Source organism: Oncorhynchus gorbuscha, linkage group LG26 (assembly GCF_021184085.1).
Source record: "Oncorhynchus gorbuscha isolate QuinsamMale2020 ecotype Even-year linkage group LG26, OgorEven_v1.0, whole genome shotgun sequence".
In the NCBI taxonomy this organism is placed as follows: domain Eukaryota; kingdom Metazoa; phylum Chordata; class Actinopteri; order Salmoniformes; family Salmonidae; genus Oncorhynchus; species Oncorhynchus gorbuscha.
Window position 1 is genome coordinate 37,697,471 of NC_060198.1, and position 23,670 is coordinate 37,721,140.

The following is a 23,670-nucleotide window of genomic DNA, read 5'->3' on the forward strand; positions in this document are numbered from 1 at the left end:
AGGTACACCCATCTAGTACCGGGTCAGACCTCCCTTTGCCTCTAGATCAGCCTGAATTCTTCAGGGCATGGAGACATTGCTCAATTGGTATCAAGGGATCGAACTTTGCCAGGAACACATTTCCCACACCATTACACCACTGCCACCAGCCTGTACCGTTGACAGCAGGCAGGATGGGGCCATGGACTCATGTGGTTACGCCAAATCCTGACTCTGTCATCAGCATGATGCAACAGGAACCGGGATTCGTCGAACCAGGCAACGTTTTTCCACTCATCAATAGTCCAGTGTTGGTGATCGCGTGACAACTGGATCTGCTTGTTTTAAGCTGATAGGAGTAGAACCTGGTGTGGTCGGCTGATGCAATAGCCCATCCGTGACAAGGATCAATGAGTTGTGCATTCAGTCGCTTAGCTCACTTGTTTTTCCCCATTCTAATGTTCATTCGGACAGTAACTGAATTCCTGGATGCCTGTCTACCTGCTTTGTATAGCAAGACACGGCCTCCTGAGAACGAGGTGGTGAACGAGGTGGTGTACCTAATAAACTGAGTATAAGTGATCCCTTTCATAGCATTTGGACGTATTCAGGAGTAATGATGCTACTGAAAGGTATTTCAGGAGAGTATTTAAGACAGGCAGTTAATCTGAATGTAAGATTTCCATTGGTAGATGTATCTTTGTTTTCAAAGATAAATGGGCCTTCATGGAATATGTGATGTATGTGTCATATGATGTCCATATAACTGTTATGTGAACATATGTTGACTCATTGACTGTCTGCAATGAATTTTACTTGTGGTACGTAAATATATCTGTACTGTTCTACACAACTCCACCACGCTGTTATGACACACAGTTTCAGACATGTAACACGTTAACTGGGCTGGATACACAGTTTTAACCACATCCTTCCTCAATTAACTGCCACACTGTGTGTTTATTGTCTCTCTTATATACAGTGGGGCAAGAATGTATTTCGTCAGCCACCAATTGTGCATGTTCTCCCACTTAAAAAGATGAGAGAGGCCTGTCATTTTCATCATAGGTAATCTTCAACTATGACAGACAAAATGAGAAAAAAAATCCAGAAAATCACAATGTAGGATTTTTAATGTATTTATTTGCAAATTATGGTGGAAAATAAGTATTTGGTCACCTACGAACAAGCAAGATTTCTGGCTCTCACAGACCTGTAACTTCTTCTTTAAGAGGCTATTCTGTCCTCCACTCATTACCTGTATTAATGGCACCTGTTTGCACTTGTTATCAGCATAAAAGACACCTGTCCACAACCTCAAACAATCACACTCCAAACTCCACTACGGCCAAGACCAAAGAGCTGTCAAAGGACACCAGAAACAAAATTGTAGACTTGCACCAGGCTGGGAAGACTGAATCTGCAATAGGTAAGCAGCTTGGTTTGAAGAAATCAACTGTGGGAGCAATTATTAGGAAATGGAAGACATACAAGACCACTGATAATCTCCCTCGATCTGGGGCTCCACGCAAGATCTCACCCCGTGGGCTCAAAATGATCACAAGAACGGTGAGCAAAAATCCCAGAAACACACGGGGGGACCTAGGGAATGACCTGCAGAGAGCTGGGACAAAAGTAACAAAGCCTACCATCAGCAAGGGCATTGAAGATGAAACGTGGCTGGGTCTTTCAGCATGACAATGATCCCAAACACACCGCCCGGGCAACGAAGAAGTGGCTTCGTAAGAAGCATTTCAAGGTCCTGGAGTGGCCTAGCCAGTCTCCAGATCTCAACCCCATAGAAAATCTTTGGAGGGAGTTGAAAGTCCGTGTTGCCCAGCAACAGCCCCAAAACATCACTGCTCCAGAGGAGATCTGCATGGAGGAATGGGCCAAAATACCAGCGACAGTGTGTGAAAACCTTGTGAAGACGTACAGAAAACGTTTGACCTCTGTTATATACCTTTGTTGGCAATGACAAAGTATTGAGAAACTTTTGTTATTGACCAAATACATATTTTCCACCATAATTTGCAAATAAATAAAAAATCCGATAATGTGATTTTCTGGATTTTTTTTCTCATTTTGTCTGTAATAGTTGAAGTTTACCTATGATGAAAATGACAGGCCTCTCATCTTTTTAAGTGGGAGAACTTGCACAATTGGTGGCTGACTAAATTATTTTTTGCCCCACTGTAGGCCTACTTGTTCCTTTGTACTACAGACACTACTTGTAGGGATATATAGATTACTATAGTATTATGCAATGTCATATCATTACTAAATATATATTACCTTACAGAAAATATCTCAAAAAGCAAAGTCACTTATGTGTTCAAAAGTGCCTTAGCAACCATATTTCATAAAAGCACAACAATTATTCTCAGCAAAAACAAGACCCCAGAACAACTCCAACACTTAGATCATACCTTATTTTATTAAACATATAAATACACATTTCAACAGGGGAAATAAACACAGTACAGGAGAGAAATATCTATATAAAAAGTTGGATTAGAGAGATGTAAATGAGGGTCCATGAGAAGTTCTTGTTGTTTGACTTGTTTTTGGATTCCCATCAGGCATTCTGCACATCTTGTATGGGTGAACATGACGATCGAACATTTCATAACACCCAGTTTGTACAGATATCATGGGGGACCAAACTGTCTACTGTTGATCGAGGAGAATGGAGACCGGGTCACATCATCACAGGAACCATAATCACCCAACACTACTGTGTCTGGGTGTGTTAGTTACCACAACAATACTGAGGAGGAGCCAGTAATCCACACAGCAGGAAACACTCATTATGGGACCACCCTCCATTCCCACCTTGTTAAAAACAAAAACTAGAAAATCACCAACCAAAACTCATGCAGTTGACAACAAACGTTCCCCTTAATAGAACACATGAGTTAATGAATGAGGCGGTGCTATGAACCCCCCAAGAGGAACCACCGTTGAGCTTCTAATGTCCATCTGAAAAGATCCATGGATTTAGAACCAGAACAGACCACATGGCAGCACAGTGGAGCAGTGTCCCTTCTTTCTGGTGACATTGACAAGGGTCCACATTGGCCCGGTGGCATCTGTCCAACGCTACACGACTGTCCATATTGTACATTATAAAATCATCCTCACAAAAGGTCACAGCTTGACAAATGTGATTTGACATGTATTCAACCAGAGGGATTGTGTGAATATGATTGTCTGAGTGAAGACGTGGCAGGCAGGCATAATATTAAAGCATCCTTTAGTGAGGGCATGAATGAATGTGACATGATTTCAGATAAAGTACCCTCTGTATACAACTGCAACCTGTTCAGACCTCCCTATTCCCTCTTTATTGTGATAATTATAATGAGAATGATGGTGAAAATGGCTACCTTTCCATCTGTCACCATTGATAGATTTGCAAATGTTCTGACATGGGCTGTTGTATGAAGAGCTCACCTATAAGTAAGACTCTGGGTTATGAAGCATTGTTCATCAGTACACTGAATCTCATATGTAAACATTGCCTGAACAATCATTTAGTAAATATTTGCAACCCGTACTAAATTCATAATTCTATAGTTGACAAGACACTCAATTCATCATCAGTCAATCAGCCACTATTCTAACGGAGGGAATTACACACGTTTTGAGCACTAGGAGAGATTCTGCTAATCTGACCCATTGAAACCGACTGTTTCTGCAGGGAATACATTCGGCCTCTCCCATTTAACCAGAGGTAGAACCAGTTGATCTTCTGCTAGAGATTGCGTAGTAAATCACTGAGTTGGCCTCTACTCCCCATAGAAACCTGAAGAGGTAGCCTACTGATGGCTCACACCCATCTATGTTAGTCAAAACATTTGCAAACCAGATTAAATTCAGTGTTGACAGCATAACTGAGATCTCAATCTCGTCCCCAGCCAGGTTACAGAGTTCAACGTTTTTGCACTTTGTTTCTGCTGAGCCTTTATTTACAATGGAGTTCAGAAGATGTTTCCATAATTGTCACTGAAAACCAGTTTACATTATCAGTCAAAAAAAAGTTTATTAGGCAAGTCAGTTAAGAACAAATTCTTATTTACAATGACGACCTACCCCGGCCAAACCCTAACCCGGACGATGCTGGGCCAATTTGTGCGCCACCCTATGGGACTCCCAATCACGGCCGGTTGTAATACAGCCTGGAATCAAACCAGGGTCGATAGTGACGCCTCTAGAACTGAGATGCAGTGCCTTAGACCGATGCGCCACTCGGGAGTCATTTGACATCCATAGGTAGAAAATGTTCCCAAAAACAAGGATAAAAATGTATCAGCCTTTAAACTGGCTTCAGGCTTCCATCAAATGATTGCATACTTTCCTGTATCTCAACACTGAATTACAGTATTAACATTTCTTTACAAGTCTCTTTAAAACACCTCTGATGTGAAGGTCAGCTTTCAGACACTTTAAACCAAAGCTTCGAGTCCACACATACTGAAGAGCCCACTTCTCAGACACAACAGCATGCAGTGGAGCCACTGAGTCAAGTTTCACTAAGCTACATAGTACTTACAAAATAGACATTTTAAAAAGAGATACATGGCTACATGAAACTTGACAAAATGGCTACAGTTTTCTCCATGATCTGTACAATACAGATCCCCATACCACAAACAATATTGAAAAATGTTTTTTCTGGGCCATAAGATCAGCCGAGAACACAAAACCATCATCATTTGTGTTGCAGTCCCATTTTGATTTTGTCTGCTGGTTATTGTGAAATCTGGTCACATCTCTGGAGCGTTATTGAACCCCAAGGGAGAGTAGAGTTTTGAAAAACAACCAATGATCAAGCACTTTAGCAGATCACATGGCTCCTATCCTAAGTAAGTGCTCTGCTGGGTCCAGGGCTCGACTTACATCGACGAAGAAAACTGCTTTACCCAGAGTCCTTGGGGGGGGGGGGGGGGGGGTTCAGCGACCCCACCCCCTTCGTTATTCCACTTTCTCATATTGTTATTAGTGGTTCTCCCCCGGTTCTTACCAGGCTTTGATGAGTTATGATGAAGAGAGAGTGAGAGGAAACCGATGTACTCCAAAGAAGACATTGTTCATCGTCATTTTAGAAAAACAGAAAGAAAGGAAGGAAAACAACAGTAGCGTGTCTTTTCCCCTTGGCCAACAAGACCCTTTAATCCTGACACCCAACCCCCCCTAGTAGATTCATTAGGCTGCACATAGCCTAGCCCAGCCCCACCCTATCCTCCCCAGCCCCCTCCTTCCCACACCTGGGTAGAGTCTCATCTCTGGCCATGCAGGACCGATACAACAGGGGTCTGCTGGGCGCTGCCGGGCTGGGACACAGGGGGCCACATGGGGGTCTGGTGCATGTGGTGGTGGTGCTGGTAGTGGTGGTGGTGCATGTGGTGGCCTGTGGGCGAGGAGGGGGGAAGCCAGACGGGCTGGTGGTTGGGGGGTGATGAGGCCCAGAAGGATCCGAAGCCAGCTGTGGAGGAGGGGGGGGAGCAGGCCATGGACACCTGGGTGGGACCTCCGCCTCCGGAGCTCCCCGAGCAGTCTGACGCCCTCAGCTTGGAGAACATGGTGATGGTGTCGGGGAAGTTAGGCGGCGTGGCTGGGGTGTTCCTTGGAGTGCACATCTGGAAAACAGAAGACACGTGGGGTTTAAAATGAGTGACTTACATTGAGTTGAATGCAAACACTTCATTTTAACATTCTGTCCCAATGATTTGGTCCCCATGGGGTGCTTCCATTGCTGCTGCCTGCTGTGAACTCTATGTACCAATAGAAGGCATGATTGGTGAGTTCATAAAACAAATAGCCTAGACTAGTTAGTTACTGTTGTGGGAGGCAGTTCACTTGTAGACTTGGGCATTGTGTGCAGTACAACTGCTGAACATTGTGACGACAAGGTTTCTAAACCCTGCAGCCACCTACATCCATTCACTGTGGTAAACATGGCAGCTTAACATGCTGTGCAGTTGCACAAAATGTCAGATGTCCCCACTGAGGCCATGAATGACTTTATAATTTGTAAGACTGAGTGTGGTGCCTCAGGATAGAAACACCCCCACCACCAACAGGGATCGGGTAACAGGCTAGCAGCCATTACAGGACGGAGGACTTCTTAGCATTGCTGCAGGAGGTCAGGGCTGTTTTATTTCTAACACACTGCCACGGCCCCGCTGACATGAGGGTCACGCAAGCACCCAAAATGTGGATCTAATAGTATGAAAGAGGTGTCTAAAGTTGAAAAGGTCACCAAACCAGATTATAGCCTGGGAAAGGCATGGTCATAGCTAGCTAAGATACTAGACATTTTGAAAGTGGAGGGAGAAGAGTGTAGTGCAGCATACAGTATAGTATTGAGTATCGTGAGGCACAGTCTTAGTGTTGATGTGAGGTGACAGGTCCGTTAGAGTGAGCAGCAGCTGCTCCAGTTAGGAGATGGACAAGCATGGTTTCAGTCTGTCTGGGTCTGTGATGGTTGACCACACTGAAACTGCCCCTCCTGCAGGACCCAAGATGGTGATCCATACAGGGGGTTTCCTGTTTTTCTTGGGAGAGACTTCACCGAGTTTTGCTTTAAGCTGTGAATTATTCAACTTGTTTGTTATGGAAATCAATACTAAAGGAGATATTCAAATATTACTTATCTAGTCAAGTGATCAAATTTAGCTATAAAGCAATGAAGTCGACTGAGAAGCACTACAGCTGTTTAGACTGTCCAGATGCAGCTGTACGGCTATAAGGCTTGGTCCTAGTGAAGCAGTGAGTAGGTAGACAGAACAATAACAACCGTATGCTGGGCTGTGTTGAGCTACAGTGCTGTGCTGGGAGGGTGGGGCTAGGGCCCTGTCTAGCAGGTTTGGCTGAGAGGAAGGGCAGGTCTGGACTGAATCCCATCTGCCGCCCACCGTTACACAAAACACATACACACATTCACAAGGGAGTTTGAACACTACATACTTTCAAGTTACAACTGTTGCGATATCATCCTTAATGTTTACAATAGTGGTACAGCTAGTAATAGTATTAGTGGTAGTGGTGATAATAGTAGTGGTAGTGGTGTTAATAGTAGTGGTGATAATAGTAGTGATAATAATAGTAGTAGTGGTAGTTGTGGTAGCGGTGATAATAGTAGTGGTAGTGGTGATAATAGTAGTAGTGATAATAGTAGTACTGGTAATAGTAGTAGTGGTAATAGTAGTAGTAGTAGTGATACTAGTAGTGGTAAGGATAATAGTAGTGGTGGTAATACTAGTAGTAGTAGTAGTGATAATAGTAGTGGTAAGGATAATAGTAGTGGTGGTAATAATAGTAGTAGTAGTGATAATAGTAGTGGTAAGGATAATAGTAGTGGTAAGGATAATAGTAGTGGTGGTAGTAATAGTAGTAGTAGTGATAATAGTAGTGGTAAGGATAATAGTAATGGTGGTAATAATAATAGTGGTTGGGATAATAGTAGTGGTGGTAATAGTAGTAGTAGTAGTAGTGATAATAGTAGTGGTGATAATAGTAGTGGTAAGGATAATAGTAGTGGTGGTAATAATAGTAGTAGGGGTAGGGATAATAGTAGTGGTGATAATAGTAGTGTAATGGTGATAATAGTAGTGGTAAGGATAATAGTAGTGGTGGTAGTAATAGTAGTAGTAGTGATAATAGTAGTGGTAAGGATAATAGTAATGTGGTAATAATAATAGTGGTAGGGATAATAGTAGTAGTAGTAGTAGTGGTAAGGATAATAGTAGTGGTGGTAGTAATAGTAGTAGTAGTGATAATAGTAGTGGTAAGGATAATAGTAATGGTGGTAATAATAATAGTGGTAGGGATAATAGTAGTGGTGGTAATAATAGTAGTAGGGGTAGGGAAAATAGTAGTGGTGATAATAGTAGTGTAATGGTGATAATAGTAGTGGTGGTATTAATAGTAGTGATAATAGTAGTGTAATGGTGAAAATAGTAATGGTAATAATAGTAGTAGTGGTAGGGATAATAGTAGTAGTAGTAGTAGTAGTAGTAGTGGTAAGGATAATAGTAGAGATGGTAATAATAATAGTGGTAGGGATAATAGTAGTGGTGGTAATAATAAGTTGTAGTGGTAGTGATAATAGTAGTAGTAGTGGTAGTGATAATAGTAGTGGTATTAATAGTAGTATTAATAGTAGTGGTAATAATAGTAGTAGTGGTAGTGATAATAGTAGTGTAATGGTGATAATAGTAGTGGTAGGGATAATAGTAGTAGTGATAATAGTGGTAGTAGTAGTAGTAGTAGTAGTGATAATAGTAGTGGTAGTAGTGATAATAGTAGTGGTAGTAGTAGTAGTGATAATAGTAGTGGTAGTAGTAGTAGTAGTAGTAGTAGTGATAATAGTAGTGATAATAGTAGTGGTAGTAGGGGTAATAGTAGTGCTAGTGATAATAGTAGTGGTAGTGATAATAATAATAGTAGTAGTAGTAATAGTGATAATATTAGTGGTAGTGATAATAATAATAGTAGTAGTAGTAGTAGTAGTAGTAGTAATAGTAGTGGTAGTGATAGTAGGGATAATAGTAGTAGTAGTGATAATAGTAGTGGTAGTAGTAGTAGTAGTAGTAGTAGTATGGATAATAGTAGTGGTAGTGATAATAGTAGTGGTAGTAGGGGTAATAGTAGTGGTAGTGATAATAATAGTAGTAGTAGTAGTGGTAATAGTAGTGGTAGTGATACTAGTAGTAGTAGTAGTAGTAGTAGTAGTAGTAGTAGTAGGGGTAATAGTAGTGGTAGTGATAATAGTAGTGGTAGTAGGGATAATAGTAGTGGTAGTAGTAGTAGGGGTAATAGTAGTGGTAGGTAGTGATAATAGTAGTGGTAAATGACTTAAATGTAATGTAATGTAATAGTAGTAGTAGTAGTAGGGGTAATAGTAGTGGTAATAGTAGTGGTAGTGATAATAGTAGTGGTAATAGGGATAATAGTTGTGGTAGTAGTAGTAGTGGTAGGGATAATAGTAGTGGTAGTAGTAGTAATAGTAGTGGTAGTAGGGATAATAGTAGTGGTAGTGATAATAGTAGTGGTAGTGATAGTAGTAGTGGAGGTAATAATAGTCGTAGTGGTAGTGATAATAGTAGTAGTAGGGATAATAGTAGTGGTAATAGTAGTAATAGAAGTGGTAGTAGGGATAATAGTAGTGGTAGTAGTAGTAATATTAGTGGTAGTAGGGATAATAGTAGTGGTAGTAGTAGTAATAGTAGGGATAATAGTAGTGGTAGTAGTAGTAATAGTAGTGGTAGTAGTCGTTATAGTAGTGGTAGTAGGGATAATAGTAGTAGTAGTAGTAGGGATAATAGTAGTGGTAGTGGTAGTAGTAGTGGAGGTAATAATAGTAGTAGTAGTAGTAGGGATAATAGTAGTGGTAGTGATAGTAGTAGTGGAGGTAATAATAGTAGTAGTGGTAGTGATAATAGTAGTAGTAGTAGTAGTAGTAGTAGTGGTGATAGTAGTGGTAGGGATATTAGTGGTAGTAGTAGGGGTAATAGTAGTGGTAGTGATAATAGTAGTGGTAGGGATAATAGTGGTAGTAGTAGGGGTAATAGTAGTGGTAGTGATAATAGTAGTGGTAGGGATAATAGTAGTAGTGGTAGTGATAATAGTAGTAGTAGTAGTAGGGATAATAGTAGTGATAGTGATAATAGTAGTAGGGATAATAGTAGTGGTAGTAATAATAGTAGTAGTGGTAGTGATAATAGTAGTAGTAGTAGTTGGGATAATAGTAGCGGTAGTGATAATAGTAGTAGTAGTGATAATAGTAGTAGTAGTAGTGGTGATAATAGTAGTAGTGGTAGGGATGATAGTAGTAGTAGTAGTAGTGGTAGTGATAATAGTAGTAGTAGTAGTAGTTGGGATAATAGTAGTGGTAGTGATAATAGTAGTAGTAGGGATAATAGTGGTAGTAGTAGGGGTAATAGTAGTAGTGGTAGTGATAATAGTAGTAGTAGGGATAATAGTGGTAGTAGTAGGGGTAAAAGTAGTGGTAGTGATAATAGTAGTAGTAGTAGTAGTAGTAGTAGGGATAATAGTAGTAGTGGTAGTGATAGATGCACTATTGTTAAGTGACTGTCCCACTGGATGTCATAAGGTGAATGCACCAATTTGTAAGTCGCTCTGGATAAGAGCGTCTGCTAAATGACTTAAATGTAAATGTAAATGTGATAATAGTAGTAGTAGTAGTTGGGATAATAGTAGCGGTAGTGATAGTAGTGGTAGTAGTGATAATAGTAGTGGTAGTGATATTAGTAGTAGTAGGGGTAGTGATAATAGTAGTAGTGATAATAGTAGTGGTAGTGATAATAGTAGTGGTAGTGATAATAGTAGTTGTGATAATACTAGTGGTAGTGATGATAATAATAGTGGTGGTAATAGTTGTGGTAACAGTTTGATTAGTTTACAGGACGGTCCTAGTAAAGGAGTAAATCATTATATTTGGCCAGGCAATGGGCTCAAACCAGAACTTCTCCAACAGTATTTATGGTCTTGTTTTGTCATCAGAAGGCGCAGGGTAGAGCTTGTGCAGTCCCACAGCAACACAAACAGTTACATCCCTCATGGGCTCACACACCAGAGGGGAAACAGGTGAGATGACAAATGCCATGTGCTACTACTACCACCACCACTACGACTACCACCGCCACTACCACCGCCACGCCACGACTACCAAAACCACCACTACGACTATCAAAACCACCACTACGACTACCACCACCACGACTCCCACCACCACCATGACAACCACCACGACTACCACCACCACCATGACAACCACCACGACTACCACCACCACCACCACGACTACCACCACCACGACTAAGAAAGCCACCACCACCACGACTAAGAAAGCCACCACCACGACTACCAAAACCACCAAAACAACCACTACGACTACCACCACCACGACTCCCACCACCACCATGACAACCACCACGACTACCACCACCATGACAACCACCACGACTACCACCAGTCCACCACCACTACTACCACCACCACCATGACAACCACCACGACTACCACCAGTCCACCACCACTACTACCACCACCACCATGACAACCACCACGACTACCACCAGTCCACCACCACTACTACCACCACCACTAGAGTGCATTACCCACTTTCCATGAATTACATTATGTACAGAGTAATGAAAATAAACAATGTAATTCAACTGGTTGTGGCTTCTATTCATCAGATTGAGTACATATATTTACATTTACATTTAAGTCATTTAGCAGACGCTCTTATCCAGAGCGACTTACAAATTAAATTGATAAAGGAATGTCATTCTCTCTAGGACTTACTTATTATGACTAGTTTTCTCAGGTCAAGTACTAGGTCTAATTAAATAAATGAAAACCCAGCCCCATGTTTACAACAAGAAATGCAACCCTGGATGTCAAGTGGTTGTGGAAATGTGACCCTTCGGTGAAGGTTTAAGGCTATAAGAGTCCCTTACATATACACATATTTGCTCTCCCTGTATAGTCAATAGTGTTTGATTGAGGGCAGTGTTGTGTACATTATTGTTGCTACACGGAGCTCTTTCTTCCCCACACCCACTGTTTCCCCTGTGGCTCCCCCAGGCCCCAAGGAGAGTGCAGGGCAACCTAGAGAGAGAGGGGGAAGGACTAACACCCGCAATACATGGAGATGACTTGCAGCTGCTGATGACTGCCTCTCCACACTCTCTCTTTCTCTCTATCCTTTAACAGCCCTTCCTCCTCCTCTGTAGCAGATAGCTCTCTTACATCACTCCTCCTCCCAGCATGCACATCCCCGCCTCTCTCTCTCTCACACACACACACACACACACACACACACACACACACACACACACACACACACACACACACACACACACACACACACACACACACACACACACACACACACACACACACACACACACACACACACACACGCGCACACACACGCACACACACACGCACACGCACACGCACACACGCACACACACACACACGGTATGATGTAATGGCTGCACCGAAAATAATAACAAACCCTGGCCCCCGCCACTCACACACTTCCTCTCTCTCTCAAGCTCGAACATGCTCCTCCCACCCAAGAGGAAGGGAAAAAGAGAGAAAACCAAAAAAGTGTTGTAGCAGCAGAGCAGCAACAGACAGATGATCAGAGGAGATGGCTGGGTTCAGTATGCACGTCAACACTGCCTGCTCACAGCACAGCCTCCATGTGGTAAACATTACATTTCCAACTCGCCGCTCCAGGGCTTTTACTGGTCAGTTGAAGCAGAAATGATTTCAAGCACGGACCACATGATCACTATAGCCGAATAGCATTGCGTAAATTGGCTTGGGCCAAGGACAGGAGACAGCCTTGTGCCATTGCTTTCATCGTGGTTAAAGCTATTTCGACCCAGCTACTTCGCTGTGCCTGACATACGGAGTTGTCATGCAATACATGTTGAAGGAAAAGGTTTCAAAATATTGTACAAGGTTTAAGAATTCATGATATGAAACGTGTGTTGCACTAAAATGCATAGTGCCAGTCCATGTGGCAGTATATCTTAAGTAAGCTTACCCTAAAAGGCTTGGGCAGTGTTGAAAACCAATAAGCACCGTGGAGTAGTATAGCAGGATGTAGACTTTACTACTCAGGAGCAATAACTCCAGTGATGTCACTCTGCCAGACAGCTGTACTACTATGCCCATGGCTCTAGTCCTGTCCTGTTGGTGAATCTGTCCCTCTGTCTGTCTGACTGAAGAGGAGGAGCAGACTGGCCTGGTCACAGACGCTGCAGCCATGCCGTAAATTAGCTCCCGAAACACACTGACAGAATGTAATACATGCCTTAAGCCCTTTTTTCTTTTTTAAGGGGAACAAAATGCACTTACCATCTGGTGGTGGTGACTAGGGATGTTGGCCTCCTGGAAAAAGGAGCTTAAGGCTGTCTGTGGAGGGAGAGAGAGACAGAATGAGGGAAAGAGAGGAAGTTGTGTGTGAGAACATTGTGAGCACTTGAACTGCCATTTGCGGTAAGATGGGCATTTGACCTTTGACTGTTCAAGTACTCGCACGATTTTTTTCTGAATATTCGTGGAAAAAAATACTTTTAGAATACAAGGCCCACACTGGAAAAAATGTGTGCAGTTAGCTATGCCAACAGTGCGCAACAAAGCATAATTTATCATAACCAGTAAAGATAACAAATCCTAATTGCTAAATTGCCTCATATATACACTGAGTGTACAAAAACATTAAGAACACTTTTCTAATATTGAGTTGCGAACGACCCCCCACCCCCTTTGCCCTCAGAACAGCCTCAATTCGTCGGGGCATGGACTCTACTAGGTGTCGAAAGTGTTCCACAGGGATGCTGGCCCATGTTGACTCCAATGCTTCCCACAGTTGTGTCCAGTTGGCTGGATGTCCTTTGGGTGGTGGACCATTCTTGATACACAGAAAACTGTTGAACATGTAAAAACCCACCAGCGTAGCAGTTCTTGACACAAACCGTCTCAAACAAGTGCCATTTAAGATACATTTACTGAACCTGTAATATCAACTGGTTGTATTACATATTGGAACTCAATCTTCAAAACGATAGTAACCAAAACAGTGTGGCACTTCTTGTAGAAGCCTATAAGCTGTGCAATGGCATAGCCTTGTTTTGTTAATTTAGCAGACAAGACTCTATTTCCCGAGCCCTTACCACAGTCAAGACACATCTATTTTATAGTAGCAGTTAAGAGCGTTGGGCCAGTAACCGAAAGGTGGCTGGTTCGAATCCCGAGCTGACGTGGTGAAAAAAAATATGTTGATGTGCCCATGACCAAGACACGTAACCCTAATTGCTCTGGATAAGAGCATCTGCTAAATGACTAAAATTTAAAAAATATAACATAACAGAATAAAATAGAACCGAATAGTGCAAAGTGATGCACATCTGAGCATTTGAAACTGGGTTACAAACCAAAATATGTATTTATTTTTTTCGGATATACACAAGTTGTCTAGTTTATTCTGCCTGTTCTTTGGAATTTTCTAAATGGAATAACAATTTCACTTTGAACACTGCAAGGGGATGAATGATGACCATGACATCTTTGGTGAGTAGGCTTAGGCTTAATGATTCTGATGAAACTACGCTCTGTCTTTATCAAACTAATGTTATAGCATATTTCAGAATAGAACCAGTCTATGTTTACGGGGGTTATATATAGCCATGGCTAACCAATTTTAAAATGGCACTAGCAGTTCACAAAGTGGGGTCGTCACAGCCAAAAGGTCAAGCTCCCGAGTGGCGCAGCGGTTTAAGGCACTGCATCTCAGTGTCACTACAGACCCTGGTTCGATTCCAGGCTGTATCACAACCGGCTGTGATTTGGAGTCCCATAGGGCAGTGCACAATTGGCCCAGCGTCGTCCGGGTTAGGCCGTCATTGTAAATAATAATTTGTTATTAACTGACTTGCCTAGTTAAATAAAGGTTAAATAAAAATAAACCCTTCTTGTTTCTACAATGTCTCTTCTATTTTTTTGTTTTCATGAATTGTTCCGTATAGCCAATTTTGACTTTGTGGTAACTAGTGACAACTGCAAAGTATCATATTAAAGCAGTAAATTACACAATTATTCCAAAATTGCAGGACATTGTTGGAACACATATTTCCCTACTTCCGCCAACCAGTCCATTTTGAATTTGTGATAAAACTGAATTTGTGATAAAACACTACATTTGGCAAGGAATGTAGCTTGTGTATCCCATCAGTTAGATCTGTTTTTATAGGCATTTATTTCTGTAGGCCTAACGGGAGCTTGTGTGTGCAGTCATCACGCAAAGGAATTTAGGGAGCAGAACTGTGTGATGCTTGGCTTGGTTTCTTTTTTTTGTGTTACGTAAATGCACATGTACAAATTGAACATTAGAGTCAAAGCAAATGAACATTGTCTTCAATAAAAAAAATTGGACCAAATAGTTTTACAGTATAAAAAAATTATAATCTCTGGTTGAAGATTGAGTTTTGACGTCTGTTCCAGTACTCATGCCCATCCTTAGTTTGCGGACCACAAAACAGTAGTAACACATTTCACCTTCCAATCCGCTCACTGTGGAGAGCCTAACCCCCATCCCCTTCTGCTAGCATCGGCCTATGGGTCAGTTGGTACGAGTAGATCACATGACTCTGCGGTTAAAACTATTATCCTCCACTTTCTAAAACAGGGTTTGTAAACCACGCGGAGAGAGAGACAGTGGCAGACAGGCTAATGGCTCAGTGAGAATGTACACAATACACAAGCTTGTTTAAAATGATAATTAGCATGGAAAAGAAAATCGCTAGTAGCCTAGTACTGTTCCTTTATTTAGTGTTACAACTCAGTGACATGTAAACAGTTTAGGCTATATAAACTAACGTGAATAGGGTATGTGCTATATTCTCAGGGACAATTCACATAGGCCACAATAAAACCTTGTTTGTGACAGCCTTCTTCTGACGGGCTATGAGGAAACACAATGTAAACAAGCAGTCCAACTTTCAGTTGCTGCGCTTGAACACAAACAAGGAAGTCCATAGGCTACTTCTATTGTTTCACTCTGTTGTGAACAACAAAGGCAGCCTGGTAAGGACACCATGGGCCGGAAACAAAAATACACTCATACCAAAACATATCCTTAGTAGTTTAATCAGATTTTATTGCAAGATACCGATTTTATGATTCACGTAGTCTGACTGGCCCATGATTCATGTTCTTTTTAAGAGGTGGAAAATTGACAAATGGGGTGTCATTCATTTGTATACAAATCGCCTCAAATATGAACGTGTCTTAGTGACTGGATTAAAATAATTGCATGCAGCCTTCTACTAAAATGACAGCATGTCTAGCTAAACCTTAGTCCCTTGCTTAGCCTCCATTTCCTTTCACTAGAATCTCTCTTTGCGAACACTTCAATGAATGTGTGGTTTCCCCTCACGGCTGAAGCCGGCCCCTCCCCCACAAACCATGCTCTGTGGTTGTTTGACAACAGCAGCAGTAGTGCAGGAATGTCTGCTGCTCAACGTGACACACATATCAACATGAATGTGCTGCACTGCCATTGTCTACCAGGCTGCTGGGATCACACTGTTCTTTGTCTATTTATGTTTTTAATGTTAAGTGTGTTTCTGTGTACATCCAAGACCATCAACAACGGTTCCGTTTCACAGACAAATAATGTAGGTTACAAACACACAGTGCAACACCATATCTAAGAGCATCGGCATAAAGGTTTCAGTACTTCTCATGGGCTTTAAGTGAGAGCATCCATTACCTTACGGAGCAGAAAACCTAGCAATGGAGCAGAAAACCTAGCAATGGAGCAGAGAAGAGTCATGACAGTGTTTCTTATGTAACATGACTGACAGAACACTGCAATGAAGCCCAGCACTAGGCCTATATAAAAGCAGAATACTTGAACAGGCGTCTAATTGAGGGCACAGCAAACAATAACAAAAACATATTTTAAAAAACAGCCTGAAATAGAAATAGGATAAATAAATATAGGTGAACACAAAAATAATACTTAGGGTGATATGGAAGAGTGCAGAAGAAAGAAGTGCATTAATAATGGTGTAGTAACAGGGATAATGAGGCTGAGTTAGGGGCTGTGCCCTGAGGGAGTGACAGAATACGGAACATGCCCATGAACACGACGACACAGCCTGCCCTGCAGCCAGGAGCTATGAGCAGACACGACAACACAGCCTGCCCTGCAGCCAGGAGCCATGAGTAGACACGACGACACAGCCTGCTCTGCAGCCAGGAGCCATGAGCAGACACAGCCTGCCCTGCAGCCAGGAGCCATGAGCAGACACAGCCTGCCCTGCAGCCAGGAGCCATGAGTAGACATGACAACACAAAGAAATTCAATTAAGTAATAAAGGCTAACATTTTGAGATTGTATTATAATTCAATATTTTATATAGCGAGACTCTACATATACACATACAGTATATACAATATATATACACAATATATAAACAGAGAGCACAAAACATTAGGAACACCTTCCTAATATTGAGTTGCACCCACTTTGTCCTCAGAATAGCCTCAATTCGTTGGGGCTTGGACTCTACAAGGTGTCGAAAGCGTTCCACAGGGTTGCTGGTCCATGTTGACTCCAATGCCTCCTACAGTTGTGTCAAGTTGGCTGGATGTCCTTTGGGTGGTGGACCATTCCTGATACACACAGGAAACTGATAAAAACACACAGACACACTTAAACCGAAACTACCCCATTCAAAGAGGATGAAAAATACCCTCACTTGTCTCAAGGCTTAAAAATCATTCTTTAACCTGTCTCCTCCACTTTATCTACACTGATTGAAGTGGATTTAACAAGTAACATTAATAAGGGATCACAGCTTTCACCTGGTCAGTCTGTCATGGAAAGAGCAGGTGTTCCTAATATTTTTACCCTCCATTTCTTGGCCAACAGCACCTGGGGGAGCTCTTTGACCTTGAGCCGGACAGGTTGCCCAGAGGAGGCTAAGTTGTCTCTGCAATGCATCTGCTCCAATCAAGCTATAGGCTGACTCTGCTCTCAGAAGCCTGGGAGGAGCTGAGCAGCCTCCTCAGCCCCTTCAAACCACCTGGCCCAGCCACTTCTGCTCGCGCGTAAGCACTAACAAAAGCTTGGCCATTAGACAGAGCAGGGGTGTGTTTGGGAAACCATCTGGAAGCAGAGGCCTGAAGCCTCAGATCTTCTCAGCATCTCTCTGTTATCCATACTTAGGGCCCTGTTGAATATTTCAAACCAGTGGCCAGCTGAGCTCTTCAAACAGGAGCAGATATACTATACTTTGCATACTTTTCATTATACATTACTCTAGGGTGTGCTTCAACATGAACTGGATTTTTCATTCATATCATGTAGTGAATTATCTATTCACTAAAAACGTATGTTACTATTACACTTATTCAAATTACAATTCCACCTTGCTGCTCTGGCTGAAGCCATGATTGAAAAGGGTCACGCTGTGTGTCAGCTTAGAAGAAACGCCTGCTCATACGGTGTGCATCTCTGAGCCAGGACTATGAGTCCTGGATATGAACAACTGGAAGGATAAGGCACCGTAATCTGCCTAAAGATAGATATCCCCTATGAATACTCCTGGACAAGAGTACGGTCAATCCAGGAGGTCCGTTGTGTCACCTTTCCCTAACCTTGTTCAACAAGCAATCATAAACACAATGTTCTTTAAATGTGTGTTGTGAGTGTGTTTATTGGTGCACTACTTTTACGCAGCCAAATATGGAAAGTAATAACTAGTAGAAGCTTGTTCCAAAATTGGAAGTGTGTTTTGACTGGTCATAAATCATACCAGTTGGGACTGAGGTATGAATTGCTTTGTGTGCTAGCTATGTAACATACATGCTATTACACTAAATAGCCTAAACATTTTCAGAGCAGCGGCAAAAAACAAAGGCAAAGTTTGAGACACTTTTTACTTACTACAACAATGGGGTCTGGACTGGAAGAGCCTCTGCGTGTTTGGTGGTGTCAAGTCAAGAATGTAAACAAAGTTAACCTTATGGATTCAAAAACCTCAACCAGGTATTTTATTTCTGGACACACCTACTCAGACGCTCTCTGGATGGCTAGTTAGTTACCAAAAGCCGGTTGCACTATTACTGTATCTCGCTAAATTAGACGTTCGAGATTGATTATGTTCAAATGGCATTGAAAGAAATCAGATCACATTAACTGCAACCATGGCTAGTTAGATAATGCAAATGGATATTGAATAGGGTCAAAATGAAAAACCTAACATAAAATAACCAACGTAACCAATACATATATCAAAACAATAACGTTAGCAGCATCGATTTCCCATCTAGTTAACGTTAACTAGTGTGAACAGTCAAAGTAGAAATTCGATGGCAAACACCGCATTTCCTAATGTTAGACCAGGTCTTCCGGATTATCCGTCGTATGACTGGGTTTATTTACATGGTTGTAAAAAAAAATTGCCATTCTAGAATTTCGGAGAACTTCTCATTATTTGCCTTTGTTAGCTAGCTAAAGTGGCTAGTTAGCTGCATCGCTATGAAACCAACATATAAACACACATCGCATACCTCGAATTGCCAGTGAGCCGCTTGAAGAAGCTGCTTCGCTTGATCAGCAGCACAACCAGCAGTCAAAACAAACTGGTTGATCATCACTTGATGCCTGAGTTCGTCCATATTCACCGACATAACCGCTGTTCACCCCACCTCAGTTATTTTATCGTTGAAACCTAGGAAAACAAAGCCTCCTTTTTTTTCTTCGAAATGTCGAAATCAATCGCTCAAACCTGATCCTCCTTACCACGCTCTACCCTCGCCTTCCAGTAACAACAAATATGTCCATGTCATCACCAACAACAAAGCCAAGCACAACAGCTGATTGGATAAACAAGTCAGCAAGATTGTACGGGCTGGTACACCATTGGCTATCACGCGAGCCAGCAAGCCGTTGGAGTAAAGCAATTGCAGGGTACATATATTCATGGATTGGATACCAGAGGATGAGTAAATCACACCTATTGGCTTATTTCTATAAGAAGGTATATGAGGGTCGTTCAATAATTGGTCAATTTAGAGATAACGTATTGAAAAGGTACAGGTTTGGTATTTATATTGTAAATATTTACAGCAACGTTATGATGTCTGTCTTTGTGCCAGACCAAACAGTCAGAGACATATTGTACTGGTTACAATATAGGCACGTTTCAAATTCTGTACATGTTATCATAATAATAGTCATTAGTCGATAATATAACAGCTTATGGACGGTGAGCAAAGCCTACTGTTCATACTTTTGTTCACAAACAGAAAATACATCGATAATAATAAATGTGCTGTGCTTTCGGCGAGTCTCTGAATCGCTGATACTATGTTATGAGACAGCATATACAGAAGAAAAGTGTATTAATTTCTGGCTGCATTGGTGATCAAACACGTTCCGTGTGTTATTCTCTGATTATCTCTGAGTACTATCCACTAGGCAGTGGGACGTCAAACTCCCTCCCTGCAAGACTGAATAATTCAGCTGAGGTGTAGGTATACAGTATATTAAAGGTGAAAGCGTGACAGAGAAGACTATCTATTATGTATTGTAGGTGGGTGTTACCTGGGTAATGTGAATTTGATGTTGTATATTAATAATTAGATTGGAGACTACCCATACAACTCTTCAAACAGTCAATTATTACAATATGTTAATTTACTGTGTTCAAAATCTATCATCTGAAATCGGTTGTAAATAGGGGTCCCCAAAGGTTCCCAGAGGATTTCAAATCCCACCTTTCCTCTATTCTTTCTGACTTTTTCCGGCATAGCAACATAGCACTCCATCATTTACTTTAATACGTTGTCCGTGTATTTTAAATAGGCTCCCAAATTACATGCATTTTGGCCCATTTATTTTGAGACTGATGTGTAAACTCACTTAAATAATAACATTTGGAATGAGGCTTCGGAAACATGTTCTTTCCGATGGAAAGATAGCTCTGGGAATAGTGACTTCATGTTCCAGAATGGTCTAATGAACTATTCAAGGAAAGAATTTATGAGATTTTTGTTGGTCAGTTATGAGCATCTGTTGGGTGTTTATCGTGATGACTTTCAACAAATGACTTATTCTGTTAATTCTGCACCACACTGAGGGGGGGGGGTATTTTAATAGGCAATTTGCTTCAGCAAATAAATCATTACACGAGAAGGTCATGGGACTTTTTTTGTTAAAACTTGAAACAAACATACAGAAGATAAGGACATAAGGACAATTCTGCCATTTTGACATTACACAACCAGAAAGTAAAAGTCACTCTGTTGTTTAATTTTCAATGAAACAATGTCATACATTGTGACCATCAAGCCTTCAAGGTTACCCATGTTTTATCTTGTTTGGGGATAATAATTTGAACCAAAAACAACACATTTCCTCTCAAAATGGGCAGCATATAACATTTATCCACACAAAAAAAGCTCAATACTTGACGCTTTGCTTTAAATGGTCAGACCAAATGATCTGAAGCTCATGTGAGAGGTCAGTCAGTTGAAAATACTGAAAAGTAGGTTACTGCTGAATGGCCACCTTATCTGTTCTTATGCTGCGTTATTTTGTCCCCTTAAAGCTTATCTGGACAAATGCCCTTGCTTTAATGGGTGATATATTCTGTATAATATAATAATAATAATAATATATGCCATTTAGCAGACGCTTTTATCCACAGCGACTTACAGTCATGTGTGCATACATTCTACGTATGGATGGTCCCGGGAATCGAACCCACTACCCTGGCGTTACAAGCGCCATGCTCTACCAACTGAGCTACAGAAACCATAAGTCTGTATAACTGTATTACTCACACTGCAGGGAGACATAACCTAAATTGTTATTGTCTCATGCAGATCACCATCTGCTTTCAGATACCAGGACCCTAGGCTCTCCCAAAACACAGAGTAAAGGAGGTGGAGCCATACTTTCATTGGTCAATGATTAACATGATCTTGACAGAGTGGACTTTGTTTTCAGAGATACTCAGGATGTCTTGCTTTTTTTCTTGCCCACGTGTTGACCTCCATCTTGTTTCCCCCCCACCAACCTGAGCCTGTGACTCATGAGTATGTCACCATCTTCCTTTTTGGTCGCTGTCAGAGCTATGAATGCTGGTTCAGTGTGTAAGTAGCACACAGCCAGGGTTCCCTGGAAAAGGCTCTTCACTATAGCTTTGGGGCTCACTGGAAACAATGAATAAACTCTGTACAACAGGCAGGGGTTTTGATGAATATATATACAGTACCAGTCAAATGTTTGGACACATCTACTCATTCAAGGGTTTTTCTTTATTTTTTAAAACTATTTTCTACATTGTAGAATAATAGGGAAGACATCAAAATGATGAAATAACAAACATATGGAATCATGTAGTAACCAAAACATATATTTTATGTTCTTCAAAGTAGCCACTGTTTGCCTTGATGACAGCTTCGCATACTCTTGACATTATGTGTAACCTTTATTTAACTAGTCAAGTCAGTTAAGAACAATTTCTTATTTACAATGACGGCCTACCCCGGACAACGCTGGGCCAATTGTGCGCAACCTTATGGGACTCCCAACCATGGCCAGATGTGATGCAGCCTGTATTTGGCACACTAGTTAATTTAAATTAATTCCAGATGACTACCTCATGAAGCTGGTTGAAAATGCCAAGAGTGTGCAAAGCTGTCATCAAGGCAAAGGTTGGCTACTTTGAAGAATCTCAAATATAAAATATATTTTGATTTGTTCAACACTTTTTTGGTTACTACATGTAATATGTGTTATTTCATAGTTTTGATGTCTTCACTATTATTCTACAATGTATAAAATAGTTTTAAAAAATAAAGAAAAACCCTTGAATGAGTAGGTATGTCCAAACTTTTGTCTGGTAGAGTATGTTAATCTACTATAGTAGATTGACTTCGGAAAGTATTCAGTCCCCTTGACTTTTTACACATTGTGTTATGTTATGGCCTTATTCTAAAATTGCTTATATTGTGTTTTTACCCTCATCAATCTACACACAATACCCCAAAATGATAAAGAAAAAACAGGTTTTCAAAAATGTTTTCCAATTTATAAAAAATAAAAAAACGGAAATATCACATTTACATAAGTATTCTACCCGTTACTCAGTACTTTGTTGAAGCACCTTTGGCAACGATTACAGCATCGAGTCTTCTTAGGTTAAATGCTACAAGCTTGGCACATCTGTATTTGGGGAGTTTCTCCCATTCTTCTCTGAAGATCCTGTCAAGCTCTGTCAGGTTGGATGGTGAGCATTGCTGCACAGCTATTTTCAGGTCTCTCCAGAGATGTTCGATCGGGTTCAAGTCCGGGCTTTGGCTAGGCCACTCAAGGACATTCAGAGATTTGTCCTGAAGCCACTCCTGCGTTGTCTTGGCTGTGTACTTAGGGTTGTTGTCCATGCTTCACCGTAGGAATGGTGCCAGGTTTCTTCCAGACATGGCGCTTGGCATTCAGGCCAAAGAGTTCAATCTTGGTTTCATCAGACCAGATAATCTTGTTTCTCATTGTCTGAGAGTCTTCAGGTGCCTTTTGGCAAACTCCAAGCGGGCTGATATGTGTCTTTTACTGAGGAGTGGCTTCCATCTGGCCACTCTACCATAAAGGCCTGATTGGTGGAGTGCTGCAGTGATGCTTGTCCTGCTAGAAGGTTCTCCCATCTGCACAAAGGAACAATAGAGCACTGTCAGAGTGAGCTTTGGGTTCTTGGTCACCTCCCTGACCAAGGCCCTTCTCCCCCGATGGCTCAGTTTGGCAGGGCAGCCAGCTCTAGGAAAAGTCTTGGTGGTTCCAAACTTCTTCCATTTAAGAATGATGGAGGCCAATGTGTTCTTGGGGACCTTCAATGCTGCAGACATTTTTTGGTACCCTTCCCCAGATCTGTGCCTCGACACAATCCTGTCTCGGAGCTCTACGGACAATTCCTTCGACCTCATGTCTTGGTTTTTGCTCTGACATTACATTTACATTTACATTTAAGTCATTTAGCAGACGCTCTTATCCAGAGCGACTTACAAATTGGTGCATTCACCTTATGACATCCAGTGGAACAACCACTTTACAATAGTGCATCTAAA

At 41.4% G+C, this 23,670-nt stretch overlaps 1 protein-coding gene across 1 annotated transcript; it reads right to left on the reverse strand.

The window, feature by feature from the left end:
* Positions 1–2,397: 2,397 nt before the first annotated feature.
* Positions 2,398–19,397, reverse strand: LOC124015668 (UBA-like domain-containing protein 2). The gene is made up of 3 exons (XM_046331051.1): positions 19,114–19,397; positions 12,889–12,945; positions 2,398–5,621 (listed from the first exon to the last, which is right to left on the reverse strand). The coding sequence occupies exons 1-3, from the start codon at positions 19,231–19,233 to the stop codon at positions 5,262–5,264; spliced, it is 537 nt and encodes a 178-aa protein (XP_046187007.1). The 5' UTR covers positions 19,234–19,397; the 3' UTR covers positions 2,398–5,261.
* Positions 19,398–23,670: the final 4,273 nt, after the last annotated feature.